Raw genomic sequence first — 19,518 nt, forward strand, 5'->3', positions numbered from 1 at the left:
AACTGCCACCCCCACGGCCCCCCTGCCCCCCGCCCCCGCCCCGGCCCCGCTCCCCTCCCACCCCCACCCCCGGCTCTGATTTCTTCTCCCGAGCGAGCTCGGCAGGAGACACAGGCGCTGGCTGCCCCGTCCGCTCTCCGCCTCCGCCGCGCCCTCCTCGCCCGGCATGGGCCCCCCCGCCGCCGCCGCCGCCGCCGCCGCCGCCGCCGCCGGAGCCATCGCCTCCCGGCCGCCGCCGCCGTCGCCGCGCTCGCCCTGAAGCCCGGGCCCCCGCGCGCACCGGCTGGCCCCGCAGCCTCGTCCCCTGGCCGCCCCGGCCCGCGGTAGAGCTGTCACGATGCAGCCGCCCGCGCCCTCCCGCCTGAGGCTGCTGTTCCTGCTGCTCCTGTGTCCGGCGCACGTCGGCGGACTGTGGTGGTGAGTACTGCGTCTGACTGTCCCCGCGGGGCTCCTGGAGCTCGAAGGTGGGGACCTCGGGACCGATAGTGGGGCTCTGAATTGCGCTCCTGCCGCCTCCGGGCTCTACCTGTGCGCAGAGCCCAGCCGCCGGGCAGCTGGAGAAGTGAGGGGGAGGTGCGTGCCGCTCCTGCCAGCCTCCTCCAGGGGCACTTCTGAACTGCCACTTAGATATGCCCACACACCCCCGCTCCCCCCTTACATTCTACTGTGTTTCCTTCTCCTGTGTCCCACCCCAGGTTATGCGCCCAACCCAGGTCACCAAGGAATTGGCAGATGGGTAGGAAAGACATCGGGGAGACGGGCAAGATCTGTAGTCTGAGATCCGAATAAAAAAGTCTGCGAGGAGGGCTTTGGATTTAGGGGAGGAGGGCTGGATTTGGGGAAAAGAGGGGAGCCAGGTGGGAAGCCACAGGCAGGAAGACTCAAACAGCTGCCTCTTCCCCGCCCTGCTTTGCCCACAAACCCACCAGCTTCTGTCTGGGCTCCTCCAGAGTGGGCGGTAGGGGCGGGAAAAGGAGTGTAAAGGGGAAACCGAGTCAGAACCTTAGCTTTCTCTACTTCCTCCTCCCCGACCAAAGAGGAGGAAAGGCAGGAAGGGACCCAAGCCTATGCCCTTCCATATGTAGGGGTCATGGGTGAAAAAATGTGCAGCTGGGGACGTACTGGGAACCGTGGAGGGTCCTGGAGGAAGGGAGGGAGGCCTGGCCAGCCAAGGGTTGGGGACGTCTTCCCAGACCTAGCCTCTCGACTTGGCCCTAGCTAGAGCAGACGCCTAGGCAGCTAAGGTTGAGGGAACTTTGAGTCTTGGGAGGTGGACAGAGGCTGGGGAGGTGGGTGCCCGGCCGGGACCGCTCAGAGATCCGGATCCCGTAGACTTTTTTTTCCTTCTCAGTCTCAGGAGCAGCAAAGACCCGCCCGGAATAGTTGTGTTTAGAGAGGAGGGACTTGGACAATACCGCTGGTGCATCAGCCAATCGTAAGAAGGCAAGGTCTTGTCTATTTGCATATCACAATGTCACTGGCTGGATTCTCTACCCTCCACTCCTCTCCCACCCCGGGATTTGGAAGAAGGGGTGGGGCAGGCAGATCCTTCTCTTCTAGGAAGATAGCTGGATGCCCACACAGGGAGCTGCTGGCCACCATCCCACTTCCATGATGTGGGAGAGAAGTCCCTCAGGGTGTCGCTGAGGGGACAAACTGAGGACGACCGAGGTCCTGCCTAGGGAACATGCGTCCTTTGATCCTCACTTAGAATAATGCAGTAGCAGCTTTGAAATAGAGGGACCTGAGATCTAACCTCCCCCATTTGTTAAGCCTGTGACTTTGGGCAAGCCACTTCTCCCTGCTCCCAGATGTCTCAACTGTAGAACAGGGAGTCAGTCCCCCTAGCTGGCAGGTTCCATGGGAGGATTATGTGGGATGACCTACAACATAATTGGACATTAGGAGGTGCTGCTAAATGTAAGTCTCCTCCTCGACACCCCAGGTTCTGTCCAGAGTCCCCATGGGTGAAAAGGGGGATTAATTTAAATGTAAAATCCAGGGTCCCCAGCAAAATTTTGTAAAGGGATCTCTATCTCTTGTTCCCCATGCACACCTTTCCTAACTTTGCCCTTCCTCAAGGTATGGGGACAGGGGTCTCTCCCTGATGGCTGTTGCCTTCCCTTCCCCCTGCCCCATTTGTCCCAATTTTCTCATCCTTCCAGTTAAAAATACCACTTCCTCCATGAAGCTGTCTCTCTGTCTTCCCTCCCTTGCCTTCTCTGTGCTCCCACTGCACTCCATGCATTGGGCAACTATGCCAGTTATGCATTTTACTGACAACCATCTCCTCTTGGGTCTCTTTTCCCTGCTCCTGGAAGGCCAAGCGTTTGTCTTTAGGGCCCTGAAGACTGAAGGTGCTAGGGACAGTTTTATGGAGTGTTGCTGAGTTCATCTTTCTGGGGTTTGTATCCATGGGGGTTCCTTTGTTTAGGAAGGGCTGTTGGGTGGGAGCCACACCAGAGGGAGAGAGACTTGGTCCCTTGGAGACTGACCCTGAAGCTGGAAAGCAGGGAGTGGGGGAGGAGGTGAGGAAGGCAGGTGTGGGAGAACACAGAGGCCTTCATGGCCACAGCTGCAGGGAGAGCTGGGTGAAGAGTGAGGGCTTGGGATGATAAGGTGTCTGGCGAATGCCTCACTCAGATGCTTCTGAGAGGCTCCTGTCATTCCTTGCCCCCCACCCTGGAGGCTTCACCATAAGTAAGAGCTTCTTCAGGCCAGGAGATTCTAGGCTGCTCCCTGATGTCTAGGACTGGTTTGCTGGACCTCTTCTCTCTGCTTCTCAGAGAAGCCAGGCCAGAGCTCTAGTGGTGGACAGGAAAGCAGCTGGCCTCGCAGCAGCCCACTGAAGTCCAGGCTGACATTCTAGCAGCAGCCAGGCTGGGAGGAGACAGGACCCCAGGAACTCTGAGCGACTGGACTGTCCTGGTCAGGAAAGGAGGGTTCTGGAGGAGAGCGGCCCAGGCCCTAGAATAGGCTCAGGGACCTGGCTCCAGGTCCCAGAGAAGTTTCCCTTCCACTTTCTTTCCCCCTCCCCCATCTTCTCCGATGCAATGCATGCTTTCTAAACTCTGCCTCTGGCCTCTGTCTGTCTCTCTCCCATCTGTAACCATATCTTTGTGAATTGCAGAATCCCAGATTCCAGGACACTGGCCAGGCTCTCTTGAGGTCATCTTGTCCAGCTTACTGCCTCCAGGCCATCCAGCCTATGCTCTGGCCCTGACAGAGCCAGGTCATCAGCTCCCATCTCTCCTATCCTGCTCCCTGCCCCCCTTCCATCCTCCCCCGGGAAGTTCTTCTCAATGTCCGACCCATCTTTATTTATACCTCCAATCAGTGGATGTAGAAAATAGCTCACTCTCACAGAATACCCAGATCAATCTCCCTTCTTCTCCCTTCCTCTTTCCTCTTTCTGTTTTATAGTTTCTATGAAAGAAACTAACCCTCCCCTTGTTCCACTAGGAAAAGCACCACTCAGTCTCACTCCCTTCCCCCATCTCATCTTGCCTCCCTTCCCTATGGAAACAGGAACAGACGCCTACGACAGCCTCACCTCTGGTCCCTCGGGGAAGCCGGGAAAGGACCCAGGCTTCTTCCCGACACCCCAGATTTCCAGTTGTGACCCCCCTCACCCTTTCCCATCCCCTCTTCCTCTGGGGCCCCGACCCTTCATAGGCACTTCTGTGGCTGGCCCCCACAGACTCAGGATGGTGCGGGGGTGGGGTGGCCATCCAGCACCCCCTCCAGGCCTCCCGCCTTGGCAGCTTCCCCTGGAGGGAGACAATGGGGCTATGAGCAGAAAAGGGCAGGGGCAAAAGGAGGCTGGCTCGGTCCAGGCCAGAGCATGCCCTGAGCCCACCAGAGTCCTGGCACTGTGACATTTCCTGCGGGGTGCAGCCCCCTCCTGCCCCGTTCTCATCAGAAGCCAGGAGTTGGTGGGGGGAGGTCAGCGGGAGGCTTGATCACCAGGGCCCAGTGAGGGGGATTCCAGAGTGTGTACTTTGATGGAGAAATCCAGCTGTGGAGGGGATGAGGCGAGGGTGGGGCGGGCAGCCAGGCCTCGGTCAGGCTGGCAGTAGGGCACCCAGCCAGCCAGAGCAGGAGGCGCTGGGGAACGCAGAAGCCGGCCCCTGGGGGCTGGAGAGGGTGCCCTCTAGCCTGAGCCTTCCTTCCTGCGGGGGGCAGGCGGGGGGTGGGAGGGTGAGATCTTGGGTGCTTCCCCTGGACTGCCTGAGGAGGAGCTCGGGGAGGGAAAGGTCGCTGGGAGGGTTCTTCACCCACTTTCCACCTGGCCTCTTGGGCTGGTTTCTCCAGCTCGGAGCCCTCTGTTTAATCCAGAAATTAGATCTAGAAAGGACTTAGAGATCATCTGGTCCAATCTTCTCACTTACAGTGAGAACTCTAGCCAAAGCTCAGGGACAGGAGGTGACTTGCCCAAGGCCCCCCAGAATGCAAGTTGCTGAGGGCTGGGACCGGGAGCCCACCTCCTGCTGAGTACCGCACCCTTGTGTGCTGTGGGGCTCAGGAAAGGGGTACAGGGCCTTCCACGGGCCCCTTCTGCTCCCCCATCCCCACCCTCACACAGTGCTCCCCACCTCAGCGTGGGAGAGCAGAAGGCACATGGCGGATGCTCACCGGCATATCCAGCGGATGGTCACTGTGTCCATGCCTTTGCCTCCCACAGCCCTGACCAATGGGAAGCCCTCTTCTGCAGTGAAGTCATTCAGGGCAGGAAAAGCCCCTGCCTCTTTCAAGAGCAATGAGGAGGAGAGAAGTGTGAGGAGGTGGGAAGGGCAGCACCCAGCACAGGGCAGAGAGAACCAGATTGGGCTGGGGTGGTGGGGGGCCGTGGGGAGGCAGGGGTTAATGGAGCTGGGGCATCACTGGCTTTGATGTGGTGGTCGGGGAGTGGGGAGGGACGGGGGGAGGGGAGCAGTAATTACCGAGTTAGACAGAGCAGGACAGGACAGGCGGGCCGGGCACAGGCCCGGGCCCAGCTGCCTCAGCCGTCAGGCAACATTTTTCTGCCCCTTCTCCCCCACCCACCTCCCCCACCCCTGTGCAGCCCCCGCCCACGGCCCCAGGGCTCAGGGCTCCCTCTGCTGGCTCTTGGGAGTGAGGGTCAGACTAAGGAGCGTGGGGAACTAGTTGGGGGCTGGCTGTGAGACCAGAGGAGCAGGCATCAGAAGGATCTGTGGTCCTCTCGGCCTCAAGAATCCACCGACCAAGGAGCGCTCGATGGGGAAGGGAGGGGTCCTGGAGGGCGCTCCTGGTCCACGGGCTGGGCTGACAGGGGAGGAGGAGACACTGGGATCCAGGCTAAGTAAGGGCAGAGAGTTGGAGAAAAGCATGTTCTCAGGAATTCACAAACGCTCCTGATTGCCCGTGCGCTGTGCAGGCCCAGGAGGTGATTAAGGGTGTGAATGGGAAGACAAAACACTTGTGGAAGTCCACTCTCTGGACAGGCTCTTTTCACAGGTAACCTGGGAAGTAGGCAGGTATTATTTATTTCCATTTTACAGTTGACGACACTGAGGCTCAGAAGGTTAAGTTTCATCATCCATTCCACCAATGATAAGTGCCAGCTTCCCTTGCTCGGGACTTGCTGACATCATAGAACCAGCAAATGGCAGAGCCCAGATACACACCCAAGTCCGATGGATCTTCAAACCCCTGAGTGTGTTCTGCTGATGACGTTTACTTCTTCCTGAGGGCCTTGTCTCGAGTGAGTTCATATCTAATTGGAGAGAGAGGACAAGAAAACATGACAAAATAATTATGCCCCTCGCAGCATAACAACCCCCCCCCCCAAATGAGTGCCACTTGGAGCGATGCAAGTCGGGAAGGTCAGTGAGGGCTGGGGCCCAGGGGAGGCTCCTTAGAGCAGGTGGGATCTGAGGCGAGTTTGGAGAGATGCTGGGTGAGATTTTGATGACTTAGGGGTGGCGAGGGGCGGCTCTGAGTTAGCCAACCCTGCTCAGAGTAAGGGCTATGTGGAGGATGGCATGCGAGGCCACACGGGGTATCCGAAGACCACAGGTGGCCGCTTCCTCCAGTCCCTTTGGTTTTTAAAATATTCACCTAAATTTCTCACAGCGGGGATCCCTCCACTGAGTGGCCAGGGTCAGTCACCTCTCTTCTCACCGTGCTCACCTGTACAATAAGGGTGACGTGGGTGGAGCTGGACTAGAGTATCTCTGACATTCTCTTCCGCCCTCTGAATCCAGGGATGGAAAGGTAAGTTAGGCCAGAAACCCAGGCCTCCAAGGCTTAGATCTACAGATGTTGTCAGTAGGAACTGGCTGCCCCCTGACCAAGGTCCCTGGGAGGGAGATCTTGGCACAGGCCGTGCCAGCTAGAATGGGCAAACCCAGGCTTGTCCCATCTTGTCTACATACTGATTTCTTTTAGGGCTAGTCTTGTTTTTTCTATGCTGGAGTGACTATTTGTTTAGGATCTCAGATCCTACATGTTATATATTATATATTTCCTACCACCACTGTGCTCCCGTCACCGCCCCCACTCCAAACACGCAGATGCTCCCAAACGGGCACATCCTCTCTGGGCTGATCTCAGACGGATGCTAACTCAGAGGCCCCGACAGCAGAGTTCATTCCCTAAGGAAGCAGAAGGGAAGGAAGGAGGGTAAAGGAAGAAGGGAGATGGGGGAGTTCTTTCTTGATGCTCTTAAAGATGGTGTTAAAGTTAGACGGGATATTCAAGCCTCTCTCGCCAACTCCTCATTTTTCTGAAGCCCAGAGAGGGAACTGATTTGCCCAGAGTGGCTCAGCTCACCCAGAGCTGACAGAGACCAGGGTACAAAAGCGAGGCCTGTTGTTTTGCCCAGTGCTCCTCTGCCATCCCCTTCGGAGTTTCCTTTCCTGTGATTGAAGATGGGAGTGAGGACAGGAGGGCAGGGGACAAGCTAGTCCCTTGGGGTTCTAGCCGCTACTATTGCCCATCCCTCCTCCTGACTGGCTTGTAAACAAGCCTAGTTCCCAGGCAGCCAGCCAGCCTGGGGAGCCAGACCCGGACCAGAAACCGACTCTGGGGCAGCCCCTCAACGCTGTGAAGGGCCAGCCAGCCCCACCTCCTGGAGGGCCCTGCCTCTCATGCTCCTCTCGCTTCCTCTCCTATCTCAAGCTCCTGGGAAAAAGACAAGGTCAAGAGGTGTTTCCCTCTCTTGCCTGTGTACCCACACCGTCTCCTGCTTTCCTAGTGCAGGAGGAGGGAGAGGAGACGGATAGGGTAGAGTAACCTTGGGAAGATAAGGCCGGTCAGCCTTGGGAAAGCAGGGAGTTAGCAGAGGGCAGGATTGGGGAGGGGAGAGTGGGGAACTTAGCGGCATGGGGGTGGGGCGGGGAAGATGGGTTTGCAGGGCCCCAGACTCCCAGGTGGAGTTCTGGACATGCAGGTGGCAGAAGAGGAGCTGGACAGCTGTGGGCAGGCCCGCTTCCCTGCCTCTGAATGCGGCGGGGGAAAAAGAAAATGTCTGAGGAAGCTAATTAGGAGTCATGAAACCACATGTGGACAGGGGCCTGGGCTCAAGTGAGGACCTTCTCCTTAGATGGCTCATTCATTCATTCAAAAACATGTATTAAATGGTATTCATTGTAGTATTATAGTAATTGCTCATAATGTTCAAATTTTCATTAAAAAATGGGAGGGGGGAATACAAATTAAGTAGCCAAAAATCTGCTGTGGGAGACAAAAGAAAATGACAGTCCTAACTCTCAACGTGCTTGCTCCATAGTCTTATCTGCCGACCTTGTACAACCATGCTGGAAGCTGCCCCCCAATCCTTTTTGTAATGAAGTGGGATAAGTAGGTGGAAGGGGGAAGGAGAGAGAGAGAGAGAGAGAGAGAGAGAGAGAGAGAGAGACAGGTAAGGACAGGGTTGGGGCTGGACCTTCCCAGGCTACAGTTGGAACGCAGTGATGGGCAGGTCCTAAGCATGGAAGAAGAAAGGTCTGGACTATAAGTCTGTCCACTGAGGAGAGAACCTTGGCTCCTGGACTACTTGGGTAGGGGTGATGACAATAACCTGATAGGGTGGTGGTGTGTGTGTGTCACAGGGGGTGGTAGGAGATCTTAAAGGACTGAGCTTACGCATCTTCCTGCAGCCACACCTTCAAACATCTCACTCCTCCGTGTTGAGAAGTTCCAGCTTAAGACCTAAATTCCTCCTGCTGCTACGTAAGCCCATTACATCTCCTTGCTCTGGGGCCAGAACGTGCCTAGTCAGCACGCACCTACAGAGCAAATGGGGACAGTGGGGCGGATGCACACGAAGGCTAAACTGAAAGTAGGCCATCTTGACCTTTGGCACCTATCCACCAGCATTTTCCTCATCATTTTCCATCTCTTGGTGCTGCTTCTCCCCACCCAAAATTTTATTCTGCCTTCCGCTAAAGGATTTTTGAGTGGCTTCAAATTACCCTCAGCCCCCAAATGCTCAAATAAGAGCAATCCAATTAAAGTGGTTCCACCTGGGTGTCAGTACCTAGCCAGTATAACCTTCAGGGGTATGGTGTATGGCAACCAAAAGCTTGTCTTGCTGCCATCCTGCTCTGAAAAGGTCACAGACCCTGGAGCAGGAAAAGGGTCAGTGTCACTTACTTTACAACAATGCTTCAGAGACTCAGTCCCCAGTTCCTTCCTCCTGCTCTCCTGTTCAGGGAAACAGGGGATATCAGGGCGGGAGGGCCCACTTTAGAGATCAAAGCTTCACCTTCCTATTTGACAGAAAGAGAAATCTGGGCTAGAGAGAAGGTACGACTTTCCTCAGAGGCTCCATTCCCTAGCCACTCTAACATCCTGTGTCTTTCTATATCTCTGGGATTGCCACTACTTTTCTAGCATCAGAGCTGATCAGCTGACACATTTCCAGCTTGTGGTCCACTAAGACCAGATCCTTCTCTGTCACTGTCTACTTTTCTTTGGTATCTCTTTATGATATATACTTTCTTTTCTTTGACAGCCTTCTTGATCTTTCTTCGGTTAATTTCCTCCTTGTCTCCCTTTTGGGCTAGGCCTGTTGAATTTTAACTGTGGCCTACCTGGTGCCAGGTGCCTTCACTTTGAGTCAAATTCCTATAAGGATTTATTCATGAAGATGTACACAGAAGGTTAATACTGAATCCTTGCTCTATAGCAATTTCAGTCTAGAACCTAATTAAGAGGGGACACACAAATGGAATAGTAAGAGAACCAGACAGGATAATCTGAATTTCAGTTGTGGGGAGCTGGTGGGTGAAGAGGCATGTCACAGCTCCTGGCTGTGGGCTGGGCAGGGCTGGTCTCCCTCCCCCTCACCCAAGCTCTTTGAGTTACACCCCTGATCTGCTGTTCTTTGCTTCCCAGGGCCGTGGGCAGCCCCTTGGTCATGGACCCTACCAGCATCTGCAGGAAGGCACGGCGGCTAGCAGGGCGGCAGGCTGAGTTGTGCCAGGCCGAGCCAGAAGTTGTGGCCGAGCTAGCGCGGGGCGCCCGGCTAGGGGTTCGAGAATGCCAGTTCCAGTTCCGCTTCCGCCGCTGGAACTGCTCCAGCCACAGCAAGGCCTTCGGGCGCATCCTGCAGCAGGGTCAGTGTGGGGAGGAGACCAGGAGGGGGCTGCTTTCTCTTCGCTGGGGGGTCAGAGGAGAGGGTGGAGGTTTGGGTAGGCTGCCTGAGCCCCACTTCTCCCACGGTTCAAAGGGCACCCTGCCCTGATCCTGTCTCCCGACCCCTCATCACACTGCCTGGCCCACCGCATTCCCCCAGTACCCAGCTTTGGTCCTGCTGTCTGACTGCCCCTCCCCGCCCCCGCAGACATCCGGGAGACGGCCTTCGTGTTTGCCATAACGGCCGCGGGCGCCAGCCACGCCGTCACGCAGGCCTGCTCCATGGGCGAGCTGCTGCAGTGTGGCTGCCAGGCGCCCCGCGGCCGGGCCCCGCCCCGTCCCCCCGGCCTGCCAGGTACCCCTGGGCCCCCGGGCCCCGCGGGCTCCCCCGACGGCAGCGCCGCCTGGGAGTGGGGAGGCTGCGGCGACGACGTGGACTTCGGGGATGAGAAGTCGAGGCTCTTTATGGACGCGCAGCACAAGCGGGGACGCGGAGACATCCGTGCGTTGGTGCAACTTCACAACAACGAGGCGGGCCGGCTGGTGAGTCTGGGCAGGATGTGTAAGGCTGTGTGTGTGTGGAAATGCGTGTGGAAATGTGTGAATGTGGGCAGCTTTGAAAGGATGTGGGAGAGTGTGGTATGTGCGGAGGACTGAGTTTGTGGAAGGGTGTGGGGAAGTGAGGGTGTGAGTGAGGGTATGCAGTGTAGGAGTTCGTTAATGTGTGCAGGGGAGCCAGCATGGCCATGGGGACCACTTGGGAAGATTGGCTGGGGGCCTGGATGGGCATGTGGGAGGGGAAGTGGCCAGCCTAGAAGAGGGAGTTACTTGGGGGGCCTGGGAGGGCCTGGGGCTGATGGCCCAGTGGGCAGGGTAGGGAGGAGACACCCAGGGAAGAGGACCCAGGGCCTTTAGGGACCTAAGGTAGGGAGGACATAGCTCTGAGACAGGACATGTGGGGCAAAGTTTGGGGTAGGTAGGGAGCTGGCTGCCAGGGCAGGGGCAGAGGAGGGAGACAAAGGCTGGGGATGAAAGAAAGGATAGAGGCGAGGTAAAGGTATGGGGTCTGGAGGTAGGGGAGCCGGGAGAAGTGGGGGAGGCCTGGAAATGGACTAAACAGGTCCAAGGGAAAATGGGCTTGGAAAGGAGAGAAGAACGAGAAGTAGATCCTGATGGTAGAAGGGGGTCAGGCAGAAGCCGGAAAGCTGTGACTGAATCTGGGCACTTAACTGGCTGCCCAGCAATCCCAGACCTGCCCCTGTCCAGAGCCCTGGCAGCCTCTCCCCTTCCCTCTATGATGATGAGGGTCCCATGAGCTCCTGTTTAGGGACTAGAAGCAGTCTGAGTCAGATGTTTACAGGAGGCGATGGGGGGAAAGAGAAGGGGCCTGGGAGCCGGAGGGAGATGTACAGGTCTGTAGATCAGGTTGGCCCCTGGACTCTGAGCTTCTGGAAATGATCTTCCTGGGGCGTCTGACCCCTTAAATCCCTAGTGGGGTTGTGAGTCTTCGACCCCAGCTTCAGACATAAATAGTAAATAAAGGGCAGGACTCCTGGGTTCCAGTTCTCAGTAGTGCATCCACAGTGGGCCCTCCTGTACCGTATGCCTCAGTTCTAGGTTGTGCTAGGGACCCCCCCCCACACACACACATCCTATGTCTTCTAGGGTTCCGGCCTGAGGCACTGGGCAGGGGGGTGAGAGGGGGACCAGAGAGGAATGTCCAGACAGGCCCACATACCTGCCGGAGAGGGTTGGGGAGGGGTGCCGGAGACAGAGCCCAGGCGGCCTGCTCTGCCTGGGGCCCTGAGGAGCAGGAATGAGGGGGTTGGCCTGGCAGGAGGAATAGGATGCGAAGCTGCCACCTTCCCCACCCGCCTCCCTCCAGGGAGAATCTCTCCCCTGCTGTCCATTATGCTTTCTCCCCCATTCCCTGGCTTTGGATCCTGGAACCTCTACACTGCATAGTGACCCCCACTCCCCACTTCTCCTACTTCTCCATCATTCTTCCTCCTCCTCTCCGGGCTGTGGGGCCCTTGATTTCCTCCTCCCCACTTTGCGCTCTCCTGTTTTGTTTGTTTGTTTTTGGTCTCTGCTCTTTTCTTTCTTTCATCCACCACCCTCCCCATCTTATTTTCTGTCGGTCTTCTGGGCCTCGCCGCGTCCCGCCTTCCGGATCTGTCTCCATCCGCCCGCGCCTCTGCTCCCCGCAGGCCGTGCGGAGCCACACGCGGACCGAATGCAAGTGTCATGGCCTGTCGGGCTCATGCGCGCTGCGCACCTGCTGGCAGAAGTTGCCCCCGTTCCGCGAGGTGGGCGCGCGGCTGCTCGAGCGCTTCCACGGCGCCTCGCGTGTCATGGGCACCAACGACGGCAAGGCTCTGCTGCCCGCCGTCCGCACGCTCAAGCCGCCTGGCCGCGCTGACCTACTATACGCCGCCGACTCGCCCGACTTCTGCGCCCCCAACCGGCGCACCGGTTCGCCGGGCACGCGCGGCCGCGCCTGCAACAGCAGTGCCCCGGACCTCAGTGGCTGCGACCTGCTGTGCTGCGGCCGCGGCCACCGCCAGGAGAGCGTGCAGCTCGAGGAGAACTGTCTGTGCCGCTTCCACTGGTGCTGCGTGGTGCAGTGCCACCGCTGCCGCGTGCGCAAGGAACTCAGCCTCTGCCTCTGACCCATCGCCCGGCTCCCCAGACTGCGCGCAGAGCCGCCTCTCGGCACCTGCGGGACCTCTGGGCGCCAGCAGGGGGCGTTGCCAACTTTCCCCTGGGAAAGTCCATCTCCCAGGCCTCTCTGGAAACTGTGAGGCGCTGGGGCTTGAGATATACGCCCGCTCATCAAGGCCCAGGGCACCGGAGAAGCCTCCAAGGGGCGCTCCCGGGGGCTTCTGGGGGAGACCTTCTCTCTCCTCGGCCCCCAGATAGAAACCAAAGAGCCAGTTTCTAGGCCTTGGGATGCGGGGCTCCACAGAACTGCTGGCCATGGGGTGGGTGGGTGCATTTAGTATCAATAAAAATATTTAAATCAATAGGACTGGGCCCATAGTTTGGAGGAGGGCTGCCATGGGGACAGGCTCTGAAAGGAGTGAGTAAAGGGAGATGGTTGTGATAGAACTAGCCTCTCAGGGGTCATCACCCTGGTTCCCTATCTTCCCCCTACCGAACTGGGCTCTTCTGGCAACGAAGATTACCAAAGCTCTCCCTTGGCATTCTTCTTGTTCTCTCTAGTACACATCTAGGGCTTGAATCTGCAGGCTGGGGGAGAACTAGGATGCCTCTTTAAAGGAGCAGACTGAGAGGGTCTAGAGAAAGAGGACCAGAACCTCCAGTGGTGTACTCAGTTCTCACCACAGCCCTTGTCCTAATTTTGGGGCGGGGGTGTGGGGACACCTTTATCTTTCTGTTTCTGTGGCCCCTGGGGAATTCGAGGGTAGACTTTTAGGGCCACCCAAACTCATAGGATTAAAGCACTTTATAAACTGTAGAATGTGATGAAAATGTTATTAGTAACATCAGATTTTGTTACCATCAAAACTAACTTCACCCCCATTAACATTGAAAAGACTGCCCAGAATGGCATTTCCAATCACGCTTAGAGGGAGATGAAGCGAAGTTGTCCCAAAGTTTCTCTTGGCATCCAATCACATTTCCTTCTTTCTGATTCCTCTCAGAAAGCTGATGGTGAGGGTAAAGGGACAGAAGAAAGATTTGGGGTTCTGGGTTCGCCAGAACTGGGCCTCAGGCCTCCATCTAACTCCAGAGAGAATGAGAGAGGGTGTAGCCCAATGGCTGGGATTCAGAGCCCCCAATTTTCCCACAGTACAAATACTGCAGTGGGGAACGACTCTCCCATCAAGGTATGCAGGGCGAAGCATGAGCATTAGATTCAGACACTCTGGGTTGGAAACTAGCGCTGCTGCTTACGAGTCTACAGTATAGGCCATGTTAGCCTCGGTTTCTTTACCTATGCAATGGGAATATCATTCTGTTTCAGTTATCCCTTGCTGCATAACAAACAACCCCAAAGTAACTACTTCTCATGATCCTTTAGGTCAGGAATTTGTCAGGACTCAGCTGCATGGTTCTGCTCCTTATGAGAGAACTATTGGCTCTGGTCATTCACTTGGCTAATTCTGCTGGTGGTTCGGCTGGAATGGACAGTCCCAGATGCTTCACTCACATACCTCTAGTGCCCCAGAGCTTCTCCAGTGGCCTCCTCTCCATGTAACTAGCTTGGGCTTCCTTATGACATGGTGGCCTCAGTGTAGTCAGACTTCTTACATAAGGCTGGCATTCAAAATAGACTGTACCAAACTTGAAGGCAGAAACTGAAAGTCTCTTCTTAAAGTCCAGGCTTAGAAGTTACCCAGCATCACTGTCACTCCTTTTTGGTTGACACAAGTCACAGAACCAGCCGAAAGTCAAGGGAAGGGGAAACACACTCCACCTCTCAAAGGGACAGAGGCAAAGAATTTATAACCATCATAATCTATCCACATCCTCATAGAATTGTGGGAAGGATTTTTTTGAGATATGCAAAGCACTTAGCATTTGACAATAACTTATGACAAACTTGTGTTTAATAAATGGTAGTTACTGTGAGAAAGGGGATAGAGAGCTGGTGCTTTTGCAGGCGTTGGGCAGGCCCTGATTGCAAATGAAGATACCCAACTCAAACTAGCTTAGGCCAAAGGGGATTAATTAATGGATCTTATACCTGGGAAGGGAATTAATTAATGGATCTTATACCTGGGAAGGGGATTAATTAATGGATCTTATACCTGGGAAGGGAATTAATTAATGGATCTTTTACCTGGGAAGGGGATTAATTAATGGATCTTATACCTGGGAAGGGGATTAATTAATGGATCTTATACCTGGGAAGGGGATTAATTAATGGATCTTATACCTGGGAAGGGGATTAATTAATGGATCTTATACCTGGGAAGGGGATTAATTAATGGATCTTATACCTGGGAAGGGGATTAATTAATGGATCTTATACCTGGGAAGGGGATTAATTAATGGATCTTATACCTGGGAAGGGAATTAATTAATGGATCTTATACCTGGGAAGGGGATTAATTAATGGATCTTATACCTGGGAAGGGGATTAATTAATGGATCTTATACCTGGGAAGGGGATTAATTAATAGATCTTATACCTGGGAAGGGGATTAATTAATGGATCTTATACCTGGGAAGGGGATTAATTAATGGATCTTATACCTGGGAAGGGGATTAATTAATGGATCTTATACCTGGGAAGTCCAGGGGTAAGTCTGAATTTAGGCACCGCTGAACCCAGGGGCCCAAATGATTGATGTCATTGAACACTCTCTCTTTCTCTCTCCCTCCCTCTCTCTCTCTCTCCCCCCCCCCCTCTCTCCCCCCCTTTCCCTCTCTCTCTCTCCCCCATCTTCTTCCCTAAACCCCCACCCCCATGTCTATTGTTTCCGATTGTCTCTGTCTCTCTTTTCACACTGTCCTTATGCTCTCCTGCTGCAGAGAGACTTCCTTTATATGGTAGCCGTATGTCTACATTCTTAGTGCTGCTAATCCAAAAAGTAATGGCTTTCCCAACAGAAGTCCTAAGGAAGCTGGGATCAGGTCAGCTTGGGTCACTTGCCTATCCCTGAACCAATAACAATGTTGAGGAAAATGTACCACCATGACTGGGATTGGCAGCCCCCCTAGGACCACAGGGAATGGGGGCACAGGGAGGGCACATTACTTCAAATGAAACAGAGGGAAGGGGAACTCATCCTGGAAGTGACAGACCCTAACCATGGCTTCCAGTGCATCTTCCCTGCCCTGACAATGGCCCCGGATCCACCTGTATGACCTAGCCTGGTTCAGCCCTCAAAGATCACATTGGGGCTCCAGAGTGAAGCCTGTATGGAGAAGGGGTATAAGGGTTCAGTGAGAAGGAATGGGCATCTGGGTTTTCTTCCTTCCTTCCTCCCTTCCTCCCCTTCCTTCCTTCCTTCCTCCCTTCCTCCCTTCCTTCCTATCTTCCTTCCCCTTCCTCCCTTCCTTCCCTTTCCTCCCTTCCTCCCCCTCCTCCCTTCCCCCCTTCCTCCCTTCCTCCCTTCCTCCCTTCCTTCCCCTTCCTCCCTTCCTCGCCCTCCTCCCTTCCCCCTTCCTTCCTTCCTCCCTTCCTTCTCCCTCCTCCCTTCCCCCCTTCCTCCCTTCCTCACTTCCTTCCTTCCTATCTACCTTCCCCTTCCTCCCTTCCTTCCTTCCTATCTACCTTCCCCTTCCTCCCTTCCTTCCCTTTCCTCCCTTCCTTCCCCTTCCTCCCTTCCTCCCCCTCCTCCCTTCCTTCCTCCCTCCCTCCCTTCCTCCCCTTCCTTCCTTCCTTCCTTCCTTCCTTCCTATCTTCCTTCCCTTTCCTCCCTTCCTCCTCCTTCCCTTCCTCCCCCTCTTCCCTTCCCCCCTTCCTTCCTTCCTCCCTTCCTTCTCCCTCCTCCCTTCCCCCCTTCCTCCCTTCCTTCCTTCCTATCTACCTTCCCCTTCCTCCCTTCCTTCCCTTTCTTCCCTTCCTCCCCCTTCCTCCCTTCCTTCCTTCCTCCCTTCCTTCCCCTTCCTTCCCCTTCCTTCCTTCCTCCCTTCCTTCCCCTTCCTTCCCCTTCCTCCCTTCCTCCCTTCCTTCCCCTTCCTCCCTTCCTTCCTTCCTCCCCTTCCTCCCTTCCTTCCTTCCTCCCTTCTTCCCTTCCTATCTTCCTTCCCCTTCCTCCCTTCCTTCCCTTTCCTCCCTTCCTCCCCTCCTCCCTTCCCCCTTCCTCCCTTCCCCCTCCCTTCCTTCCTCCCTTCCTTCCCCTTCCTCCCTTCATTCCTTCCTCCCCTTCCTCCCTTCCTTCCCCTTCCTTCCTTCCTCCCTTCCTCCCTTCCTTCCTATCTTCCTTCCCCTTCCTCCCTTCCTTCCCTTTCCTCCCTTCCTCTCCCTTCTCCCTTCCCCCTTCCTCCCTTCCCCCCCCTTCCTTCCTACCTTCCTTCCCCTTCCTCCCTTCCTCCCCCTCCTCCCCTCTTCCCCCTCCTCCCTTCCTTCCTTCCTTCCTTCTTCCTCCTGGGCTCCCTCTAGTCAAATACCTGGGCTTCAGGGAATTGTCATGGAGAATTTGTACTCAGAGTCTCTTGGACCTTGGCTGACTTACCAAGGCGGGGGAGTGGAGTCAGTACTGTGGCCACATGGTGGGAAAATAAAGCTCTGTAAGGATAGGGTTTTTATTCAAAGCTCTGCCTTCGCCTGCGCTCCCTGGCCGTGTACAATACTTACTGTTTTTTAAAAGTCTGCTGCACTTTTCTCGGTGGCCACCAGAGGGCGCACAGAGCCCAGCTTCCCTAATAACAGGGTTCACAGATAGGACCTGCAGGACATCTGGGGGAACTCAGAGAGCCGTGGGCAGGAGAGGGTAGGATGGAAAGGAAGTAAGGAGGCCCACGGAGAGCTCGGGTCAAGCTGCTAGAGTTCCAGACTGTCTGAGACCTCTGGGCTGACCCAGATTTAGGGCTGGGATGCCTGCCTCTGTCTCTACTGCCAGGTTCCGTGGCAGGGGGTGGGGGGGGTAGTGGTGGCGGTGATATGGGGTGTGTGATGCTGGATATCTTCCTCCATGATGCTAGAGAGGGAAACTGAGGCAGTGGCAGAGACTGACACCATCCCAAGCAGGTTAAAAGGAATTCAGTGGAAGTAGCATGATACAGTGAAAAAAAGCCTAGTTTGCTAGCTTGACCTGGGTCAAGTCAGTTAACCTCTCTGAGCCTCAGTTTCCCCAGAATGAAATGAGGTTCCTGATAGCACATTGTGAGAGTGCTTGCAGTCGTTAAACTGGCACTCACGTGTTAGCGTCCATCTTCTGTGACCAGTAGAGACTGGGAACTCCAGCAAGAGTCTGGGAACTGCCTTCTATGAAAGGTGAGAGTGATGGCCCAGGAGGCACCATTTTAACAATTATCCTGGTCCTCTTTAAGCTCAGAGATGGCTCTGCACTTTTGCACTGCTGCCTGGGAGGGGGGCTGGAAGCAGAGCTCAGAAATGCCCCATCACCTCAACCCCCCTTGCTCACCCAGCTGCTCAGCCCCAGGCACAGTCTGAGACATCGAGGTCCCCCGCTGGCTGAGTGGTGGGGGAATGTGGAACTGGGGAGATGGGGGAAGAGCACAGAGGCACTCCAGATGTGTGCATGACCACATCAGGAACAGTTGGAACACAGGCAGATGGGTGGGGAGGCCGGCAGGAAGGCCCAGGATCAGCCTGAGGCCGAGGGCTCAGGAAGCATTTCCGCTTCCTTTCAATGACCTAACATACAGGAGTTTGGGAGACTGGAGCCGCCCTTACCTTGCTGAGGGGCCATGGTCCCTGAGGCCTGGACAATAGGACAAAGAGCTCCCTTATCAGTCTGGGGCTCCGCTGGGGCAGTGAGGGTCCCACCTGTTCTCACCCTGGAGCCTCCCTAGCCCTCCCTTCCCTGCAACCTCCTACAGAGCCACCACAGCTGGAACCATTCTCCGCGCTGCCTTTCATCCCTGGTGCTCCCCCCAACCAGTGGCCCCTGTAATTGTTGTCTCAGGCGGTGGCTCCAGGGGCTGGGGCCAGAGCCCAGGGCAGGGCCAGGGCAGGGCCTGGGGGCTGCTGATAGGGGCTTGCCCATGGCATGGGTCCTCTGGCGCTGGGGATCCTGCTGCAGACACTCTGGGCTTCACCTTCACACATGCCAAGGCCATGTGCCTACATATGCCCTCACCTCCCTGGGCTGAGGTGAAGCACTCCAGACGGGCACTCCCGGACCCTCAAGACATCAGGCCCGTACCATGCCTGAGTGCAAGCAAGGCTTGGGTATTGTTTACTTCCTGGAGTTTTCAAAGAAAGGGTCTTCTCCTTCTCCCTTGCACTTCTGTATTTCATGAACAGCGGAGGGTAGGGGAGCAAAAAACCATCCTCAGCCGATGAAGGCCAGAGGAAAAAAAAAATCAGCCACTCAGCCAGGTCAGTAGCATTTCCCAGGTGTGGTCCTCAAGAAAATCACTTGGGTCATTGGTTAGAAATGCAGACCCCTGGGTCTTACCCCTGGAAAGGCTGAGTCAGCTGCACGGGCCCAGAATCAGAATTTGCCTCAATGGCCTACCCTAGGGGATATTTACATCCGATGCATCACGTGTGGGAAATGCAGAGCAGTAGATGCAGATTCAGGAGGTCTGCAACCTGAATTATGAACTCATTCCCTTATCACATGGGGCCTGTTCCTAATCCTTTCTGGGCCTCAGTTTCCCCAACAGCCAATGGGAATTTGACTCCCAAGCCTGGCTTGTCCCTGCTGGTGCCCTCTGCCACTCTGGGCTCATGCCTGCTTCCCGGGTTGAAAGTGGTCCTGCCCTGCCCCTCCCCATACCCTTCCCAAACTCTAGATCCAAGCCGTCCCTGTCGCTGCAGCATGGTGGGGGAGAGTGGGGAGGGGAGGGGGTGGCTGGGGTCAAACAAGGCTCTGGCTGACGCAGACTGCTTCCTGCCCCCACCCCGGGCTGTTTTCCTGCTGTCCAGCCAGACTGCTCCCCCCACTGCCCCACCCTCACCCCCAGCAGCCTCAAGCCCTTAATTCCCGACAGCTGCAGTGGCTGCCAGCAGAGATGGGGGAAAGGAGGGGGAGTGTGCCGTCAGCCTGCTGTTGCTCAGGCCGCCCCCATCACCTGACAGTCTGGGGACAAGGAAGGCCCCACCCCTCTCCTTCAACTGCCCAGGGATGGGCAATCCCAGGAATGGGCCCCTTTTGTCTCAGAGCCCAGAGGCTCTGGTAGTTTATACTTAAACCAGGAGGGGCTCTCTTCAGAGAGAGGGGGCAGTGAGGTTGGGAGGGAGGTGTATGTGTAGAGTGGGAGGTTTGTGCCCATTTTACAGAGGAGGATGTCAAGGCCACAGTG

General features: G+C 55.9%; 1 protein-coding gene across 1 annotated transcript; it reads left to right on the forward strand.

The window, feature by feature from the left end:
- The first annotated feature begins 243 nt into the window (after positions 1 to 243).
- WNT6 (Wnt family member 6) lies at positions 244 to 12,341 on the forward strand. Its single transcript, XM_065880930.1, has 4 exons — positions 244 to 417; positions 9,364 to 9,584; positions 9,812 to 10,146; positions 11,814 to 12,341. Exons 1-4 carry the CDS (start codon positions 338 to 340, stop codon positions 12,273 to 12,275), a joined length of 1,098 nt encoding a protein of 365 aa, XP_065737002.1. The 5' UTR covers positions 244 to 337; the 3' UTR covers positions 12,276 to 12,341.
- Positions 12,342 to 19,518: the final 7,177 nt, after the last annotated feature.

Source organism: Phocoena phocoena, chromosome 7, assembly GCF_963924675.1.
Source record: "Phocoena phocoena chromosome 7, mPhoPho1.1, whole genome shotgun sequence".
In the NCBI taxonomy this organism is placed as follows: domain Eukaryota; kingdom Metazoa; phylum Chordata; class Mammalia; order Artiodactyla; family Phocoenidae; genus Phocoena; species Phocoena phocoena.

Bases quoted from the DNA above. Each gene is read 5' to 3' on its own strand.
- WNT6 (XM_065880930.1), top strand. From the start codon at position 338: ATGCAGCCGCCCGCGCCCTCCCGCCTGAGGCTGCTGTTCCTGCTGCTC. The intron at 418-9,363 runs GTGAGTACTGCG...TTTGCTTCCCAG, and splicing joins CACGTCGGCGGACTGTGGTG to GGCCGTGGGCAGCCCCTTGG. The intron at 10,147-11,813 runs GTGAGTCTGGGC...TGCTCCCCGCAG, and splicing joins ACAACGAGGCGGGCCGGCTG to GCCGTGCGGAGCCACACGCG.